Below are 8,036 nucleotides of genomic sequence, written 5' to 3'. Positions count from 1 at the left end.
GGTACAGCGGGAACCGTCCCCTGGTGTGGGGAAGGGAGTTGGGGCGGACTCTCAGGGGGGTGGTGCCACCCCGGGGGTTCTTCGGCCCCGGCTGGATGAAACCCTGCTCTGACCTCGGAGCCGATGCTGCTCGGAGCGGGACACTGACCCTAGACCGGGTCCCTGCCAGCCTGGGGGAGCCGCAGGTTCCGGAGTGGCAGAAGTCACTTATGCTGCTGCCGTGAACCCTGTTGCTGGGCAGGGCTGGGTGACAGGCTCGAGTTCCGCGGGACGGGATTAGTTCAGTCTGTCAGTTCTCTGCCAGTGCTGGAGCCGGTGGGCGCACATTTAGTCCCGAGGTGAGCCGCGTTTGGAGTTGTTCATAGCTCGGAGCTGGGGAATCCTCTTCCTTCAGAAAACTCTCGCTTCCTGTTCCCAGTCAAGGGAAGCAGGGCTGCGTCTTCCCCTCTGTAAAAACCTGACATGGTATAGAGGTGTGTTTTGTCTTAAACACACCCTGCTTAAAAAGGGATGCAGTGTTGGTTTTATTTAGAGTAGGTTATTACAAGAACCTTGGCAATCACTGACCAATCATTGATGGAAGTTCTAGTCTAGCAGAACTGTACAAAACCCTGCTCTGCTGCGTTACGAGTGAAGCTTTGCTTGTAACAAAGGCTCTTCCATAGCAAATTGTGAAGGGGTCTTACCAGAGGTCGGCTAACTCGGCCTGATGCCCCTTCATCGCCCCTCAATAAACTTTGGTCCTTGGGGCATCTCTCCTCCCTTGCTCTCTTCAAGTCCTCCAGGTGCCACCAGGCAGGAAGCTGCTCATGCTGTTGCTGACTCCTGGTTCTGTGTGTGCTAGGGGTTGGCCAACCAGTACACACGAGCTGCTGGGCAAGCAGTGACGGCGCTGGAGTGGGAGTCTGTGTGGTGCTGGGTTCCCTTCAGCATGAGCACTAACCTGATGCATCTCTTCAGCCTGCAAAACTGTACAGACCTAGAACCTCAACACTTCTGTCAACTTATACAGAGTTTGTGGAGGGAGGGTGTGGGCTTTGGGGGAGGAGGGATCTACAGGTGCCCTGGAACCGTTCAAACCGTGTTTCCTTATGAAACTGGTTAAAAATTGCCATTAGAATGCGAAGGTTTGTAGGGGTGAAGCTGTCGTGTAACTGTACAAAACGTTTCCATATCAGGTGTCCCTCATCCATCAAAGACAAAGTGACTTCAGTCTCTGCACAGAGCCCACTGTCCAGAAGAGCTCAAGACTTGAGAATAACTGTAAGTAACTTTACCTCGACTGACACAAACCTTTCTGCCAGAACCAGCTCAGTGCTGCTGGTGGATTTTCACTAAGATTCGCACTATGCTGTTACCTCAGCCGTTAGGCTCAAAGATGATGGCTTTAACCTTGCGTCTCTCGGCTGTCCCGTGTTGTGTGAGATATTGGTCATGGTTTTGCTTTTTTCTGAAGGTTAAAGAAGTGCCATGATCCAGAAGCGCTTCAGCATTTGTTTAACTTCAAAGAGACACTTAAAGCACCTCTGAAAGAGTTCACAGGTTCAGGGTTCTAGGGTGGAAGAATCCGATGGTTTCCTTTTTACTTTTTGTAACTGAGCTGTTAAATTAATGCTTCTCTTCTCGCTGCTTCAGATTTCTCTTCATAATCGGATCGTGTGGGTTAAGGAGCCCTTGATTTGCTCCCTTGCTCTAAGATTTTGAACTCCAATGACTCTTACAGGCACCTGCTATCGATCCAGCTGTATTTGGTCTTTAATAACCACATTGAAAGCAGAAAATGCCAGAAGCAGAGAAATTATTTGTATTAATATTCACTTCACAGCAAAATCACCTGCAATTCAACATGGGAGATGCTGCTGAAAGGCAGCTCAAGCTCTAACCACAGCCGGCCAGAGCTGCTCACTGGCGCAGAGGGAAGTGGTGTTATTTCCAGTTTCCTTATTCACAGGTTTCCTTCCCTTGTATTGCCCCTTCCTGTTTGTGGGAGAAGAGCCATGAAGAACCGTTCCTCATCTCCCCCTTTGCACGTCCATGTGGATGAAAACACCCCTGTCCATGTCCATATTAAAAAGGGTCAGAAAACCACCCCTGCAAAATGCCAGGTAGGAGCGTGTAGCTGGGTGTAGGTAAGGGCCACGTGGAGGAAGGTGAACAGCCCTAGAAGCACCAGAAAATCTTCAAGGTCTGTTTTACTGCTGTATCAAAGCTGTAAGGCTTGGATTCGTACTCGATGGTGAATTTTCAGTAACATCTTTTGTTTAAGGTGATTCAAGTACGACACAGAGTACGTAGTTGCTTTTCACGTTCACGTGTGTGATTGAGGAGGGTGGCTGCCAGTGCGATGTGGTGTGGGGGATTCGTGTGCAGGTATCCCAGGTAACAGAGTCGTGACATCACAGACAACACACTGCCTCTGGTCATGCCATCAACTGAAAGTGCAATGACCTCTCCTTTGGGCCGGTGTTAACCTGCGCCGATGGCTTGTCTGATCTATCGTGTGAAACGCCGTGTGATGTTTTTGTATGAATGAACTTTCATTAAAAATCATCATCACTAAAAATCTGAAGTGGATCTTTAGAAGTGATTTATTTTATTTTCTCTTTCTTTAGCAAAAGCACAAACAGAGAGTGAAAAGGGAAACCGCGAACTCGTACCGAGCTGCCCGGGTGAAGACTAAGGCCCCCTGGGTGCCCCCAGGCAGAACGTCTGCCCGGGAACCCACCAGCAGATGGGAGGTATGGCTGATTCTGCCCTTCAGAACAAACCTCCAGGTTTATCTGAGGTTGAAGAGAGCAGTTGTGTAGTGAGGGAGCTGGGCTGGTCTGAAAGAAGGCTGCCGGCACCTACCATCCATTTTAAGTGTCTTCTATGGATCTTTTTCACATAGAAAAATCGGAAGTGAATTGGCAGCCTGTGGCTGTATCATGCCTTTCTGCCTCTAGAAGGCAGACAGATGTCTTTGTTTATTGTGGGTGTACTAGTCCCCTTGAAGATCTCCTCTGGAGGCAGTGAGGGGCTGCGTTTCTTAGTCTCTTCCAAAGCATGGAGCATTTGTGTAGTATTGTGTAAATTTTTTTTCTTTCTCATGAGTTGATAGTTTTGCCTTTTGTAATCCTGGGTCTTCCTAGACGAGAATTTCAACTTTCATTATCTTTTCTTCTTTTTCTGTTCTGGTCTTTCTGCATTCTTGACCTTTCCATGATGGAAATGGAAGAGCCGTTTACAAAGGTTTTTTTTCCTTACTAGCCTTATTGTAGTGGTGTGGCCTGGTCTCTGGTTTTGGCAGAGTTGGGGTTAAAATACTGTTAATAACTTTATACAACAAAAAAGATGCTCTTTATTGCTTTTCTACCAGGGACCAACTCACCGCCTAGAAATTACACCTCCAGATTCGGAAAAAATGCTGTCAGTGTTGCGCCTGAGCGACCTCTCTACAGACGAGGAGGATGCTGTTCACTGTAAAATGAACAAATATGAAAAGAAGATTGACAGCCTGATGCATGCAGTGGGAACGCTGAAGAATGAGGTGAGGAGACAGTGTGGAGACCTGCTGGCTCAGGCTTTGTTTGATCGTTTGGGGACTGGAGTCGAGCCTCGTTGCAGTGGAAGACCACTCAGGCCTCTGATTAGCTTGCTTTAAAAAACAAAAACCAACCTGAGTTGTTTAGAAGAGCTGAACTACCCCTGGGGAGAAATTCACTGAGCCCTACTATGACACATTTTAAGCTGTTACCCATTTAATAAGGTACCGCTGTGCTTCAGTTCCCAAATAATCTGTGTCTGCCCATGCCCCAGATCTGGAAACTGGTTCTTCCAGAAGGTGAAAAACACACTGTGATGATGTTTTACTGTCAGAGAATCCACTTAGCCAACAAGATTGTTTCTTCTGATTGTTTTTTAAGAATGTGCACTCTGGTGATGCGTTTTCCAGCCTCCTACCGACTTGACAGCATTTAGAAAATGGGGAGGGGATGTTTCCAGGTTTCTCAGGATGCTCTGTCGTGGGGGCAGACTGCATTTGTAACTTTGAGTCGATACTGAGAGTAGCAAATCCTGTGTTGTTATTACTTTGCTCAAAACTACATGAAGTTCAAATCAGTGAACAAGAATAGGATTTGAGTCAAGTAGATTCTTACTCTACTTTCCATTTTATTTATGCTACAAAATGTAATGCAATTGTTTGATTGTAAAAAAAAAAAATCCATTCTGATACTTCTATTAAGTTAATTGAGTCTAAGTGTTTGGTATCAGTTAAAAAAAATCCACGGTGTAAGATTACGTGAATTTTGTTAGCTTTAGTTCTGTACAAGGCAGAGAATCTCTAGTGGCCTTTTTTGCTGCACAGGAACAGCCTGGAAGTATCTGGGGTGGGGGGAAGCACATGGTGCTTTGTCTGGTGCAGCTGAGTAGCTGTCTCACTGGTTTGCAATAGAGATTCTGTGTATCGCTTTAAAAGCACCTGGTTTGTCTTAAGTTCTATTTAAATATCTTCATCAGGCTAAGCTGCAGAAAAAGGAGGAACAGCACGAAATGAGAAAGCGTCTGCTTGAGGAGCAGAAAGAACAGCTGAATGAGGTCACCCAAGAGCTGGTAGAAAAAACCCATGAGAACACGCTGCTCAGGCGCAATATCGAGCGCTTGAAGGAAGAGAAAGATCTGACTGTGTAAGAAAGCTCTGGTTCTCCGTTGCTACTGCAAGTAGTGGTATTTAGAGGGCACCCACCTCCTCTGTTGCTGCCGTTACTTGAGGCTGTAGTCGGTACCCTGGGTTGCAGTGCAGTGCTGCTGAAGAACTGATGTTCTTGGATGTTTTTGTCCCCCTGTAGAAGGTGGACTTCAGATGGCAGTGGCTACAGAGGAGGGCTCTAGCACGATTATTGGAAAGGAAAAAGCTACTCTGAGGAACCTGAGAGCGGTGGCCTTGTGTAGCCTACTGCAGGGTCGGGTCATCCTAGCTCTGCAGTCAATATCCTGAAGCTTAAGAGATGCTCTTTGAATTGGGATGATATTGGTAGAATAACAAATGAATAAATGTGGAGCTGAAAACTAGAGGAGAGGTTTTGGCCTCTGTGAGAATTCTACTGCAACAGAATTGACAGAGGACTGAATAATGGGGATTTTTCTTTAATGACCCTCCAGGTCTCCAAGTCTGATCTTTTTGCAACTGCTTTGTATCTAAAGAATTCGGGAAGTTTGTGCCTTCAGTGGGACACCAGTGTTTTAAGAGAGTTTTATTCTGTCTTTAAGAAAGATCACTTGGAAGTCAATACTGCGTATTCCTTTTTCAGAAAACTTTGTGAATATTTCTGAGATTAAGAGCCGTGGCTAAAAACTTTGAGCTGTATGTCTTGGTGTGTTTTCCTGTTTCACGTTCATCCATTTGAAGTCTTACTTCTGCTGTGGCTCAGGAAGAGCACAGCATTGTGGTTTGGGTTTAATATTGTGCACAGGCTTTGCTGTAGCCTGACTTGTCCCCTCTAAATTCCTGTTTCATAGCTGTGATCCTAGCAAGCTCCTGGTATCTACTTGCTGGCTTCTATCAGAACAACTTCCACACTGGAAGAGGGTAAACCTTAAGCAGAGCTTTTATCCTCTGATTCGAGGGGTTTTATGAGTTTTAACCCAATTGTCTCTGTATCAATAGCGGCCGGTACAGCTGTCACAGCTTCTTGTTTCTCTGATGGCTGAATTCTCATTACAGGCTACAGAAAAAGTACCTGCAGCGTGAGAATGAGTGTTTGAAGTCAAGGCTGAGCGAGGCAGAAGAGGATGCAGCAGCAAAAGCCAGGGACAACCATGCCCTTAAAAATACAATTGAGAGACTCAGCATGGTAGGTGTTGGCCTTTTTCTTTCTTGCCTTTACCACATTGCGCTGTTATATGGCTATCTTAAAAATAGGATGTGACAGAAAAATGTAAGGAAAAAGTGGAGGGTTTTAACGTGCTTATGGTGTTTGCTAGTTTGGTTTGGAAGTGGGGTATTAAACTTGCAGCATCCAGTCACCTCCTGCGCACATGGTGCTGAATATTGCACTACTCGTGCTTGTATCAGCTTCACACCTTAATTCCATGTCAACAATTTTTTGGTTTATTTTTGGTTTTTTGTTTTTCCTCTAGGAGAAACACATGAGCAGCTCAGACAATAACGCACTGTCACGACAACAATTGCTTCTGCTCCAGAAATTGAGCACCTCTGAAGAATCCAACCGGACCCTACGAGAACTCCTCAGAAAGAAGCACAGCCGGGAGGTGAGCAGTGCTGTGTGCTTGAACTCGGGTGACTGCGGGAGGCTGTGTGGTCTTGTGGGCTGAAATCGGTTTGAGAGCTTCTAACTCCTCGTTGTTTTTCCCCAACCCTGCTGTTGACCCTGTGCCATAAAGGATGGGTAGGGTTTTTTCTATCCCTGCCTGTGTCATGGAGTAAGACTGACTTCTCTGCTGTGAGGATGTTAGAGCATCTAAGTCTTTGACTGTGTTAAAAAGTACTGGCACCGCTGTGTTGCCAGCTCTTCCTCATCTGGATACAGCCGTATCTGCTCAGCATGCTGCTCTAAATGCTGCTGCTACGGTTGCCGTGGCTGAAGCTTGAGGACTAGATGTGGCCTTAGCTAAAGGGAGCCCGAGGATGTTCAGAACTTTTTTTTGGTAGGCTGTAAGAGCAATAATAGAGGAATTGTAAACTGCTCATACAGAACAATTCTGTGCTGCTTGTAAGGGCAATACAGAAATGAAATTGCTATTTCTCCAGTCACTTATATTCCATTTGAGCAAAAACAGGCTGATGGTAACAGTTCTTTCAGCCACCAGTGAGACTGGATAAAAGGACTGAGTTCTTCCATGAGTAGCGACAAAATTTGGAAAGATCTCAGATTGCCTTTGTGCTTTTAAATAATCTTTGAGATTTATTTCTGAGATGATATGTGAAATATTTATCAAATTTGATGCTTCTGGGTATCTTCTGAGAATTGCTGCTGCAACTGGGAGGAAATGGTTGATTTGTCCAGTTCCCTTTAAAGAATCTGTATAAAATTGACTTTTTAGTTAACAATTTTTTCTCACGTATTTATTTTGTAGAAGGATGCTCAGGAGAAACTGGAGGAGCAAGGAGAACTGCTGAAGAGGCTGGCTGACTCAGATGCAGAGAAAGTGGTAAGCAATCTCTTTTTTTCCCCTTTTTTTTAATGATAAAGCAGAGATGTAAAATGACAAGCACTTCTGTGTCCTGTATTCAGCCATCAAGTCTTGCACTAATTGAGTTTTAGACCAATAAAGTATTTTGGCTTTTGTGGTAATCGGAGCCCAACCACATTGTTTCTCTGGTTAACAAACTACGTTTCGAAGTGGATAGATTCTCATAGCCTTCGAAATATGGGCGCTTGAAATGGGGATAGCACAACTGAGACCTGCTTACCAGAGCACCATTCGGATTGACAGGATTCAGCCTTAAAGGAGAACTTAAGCCTGTTCTTGTGTTTAAAAACAAATGATTGTGCTTGCCTTTTCTTATGATACTGAATGTACAAAGCAAAAATTGTACCACGTATTTCTTTGAAAAGAAAACTCTGAGGGTGGGAGAGGAAAAAAAAATCCACTGCCAAAATACCCCGATGGTCAGGATAGAATTCTTCAGTTTGGCAATCATCTTATTGTTTCTGCATGTTTATTGCCTTTTCCTTAGAGACAGAAAAGCACAAAGAGGGTAAGCTTTCTGTGTCTGCTTCTGTCACTGACTGAGTGAGTGACCTGGTGCCGGGTTTTGTTCATTTCCTTACCTGTAAACTGAGAAAAGAGTTCTTGCACCGCCAGAAGTCACAGAATTGCTGTGAGACGTAGGTAATGCGCTTTGTGGAGTATATCGTCCTGTCAGGTCCTTTTCGTGACTGGGTGTCCTATGCCCTGGTACACGAGTGTGTGTGTATCCCAGTTCCCTTCTGCCTCAGAGGAATGCAGCCCTGTTTTTCCTCTGGGGCTGAGGGTGCTGTTGCTGTGGGTAGCAGACTGCAGCGGATCGGAGGGTCTCGGGCGGGAGGCAG

The 8,036-nt window shown here is 45.5% G+C and overlaps 1 protein-coding gene across 1 annotated transcript in view; it reads left to right on the top strand.

Moving 5' to 3' along the window:
* The first annotated feature begins 1,997 nt into the window (after positions 1-1,997).
* Positions 1,998-8,036, top strand: part of ODF2 (outer dense fiber of sperm tails 2) — a 15,661-nt gene continuing 9,622 nt past the window's right edge. Inside the window, exons 1-7 of the mRNA XM_010136029.1 lie at positions 1,998-2,105; positions 2,613-2,738; positions 3,359-3,529; positions 4,501-4,667; positions 5,705-5,834; positions 6,121-6,252; positions 7,078-7,152. Of these exons, the coding sequence (XP_010134331.1) occupies positions 1,998-2,105; positions 2,613-2,738; positions 3,359-3,529; positions 4,501-4,667; positions 5,705-5,834; positions 6,121-6,252; positions 7,078-7,152 (909 nt within the window). The remainder of the gene's footprint in view (positions 2,106-2,612; positions 2,739-3,358; positions 3,530-4,500; positions 4,668-5,704; positions 5,835-6,120; positions 6,253-7,077; positions 7,153-8,036) is intronic.

Source organism: Buceros rhinoceros, unplaced genomic scaffold, assembly GCF_000710305.1.
Source record: "Buceros rhinoceros silvestris isolate BGI_N320 unplaced genomic scaffold, ASM71030v1 scaffold20555, whole genome shotgun sequence".
NCBI lineage: Eukaryota > Metazoa > Chordata > Aves > Bucerotiformes > Bucerotidae > Buceros > Buceros rhinoceros.
Note: the sequence above shows the minus strand (reverse complement) of the source record. Positions and strands in the feature narration are given on the sequence as shown.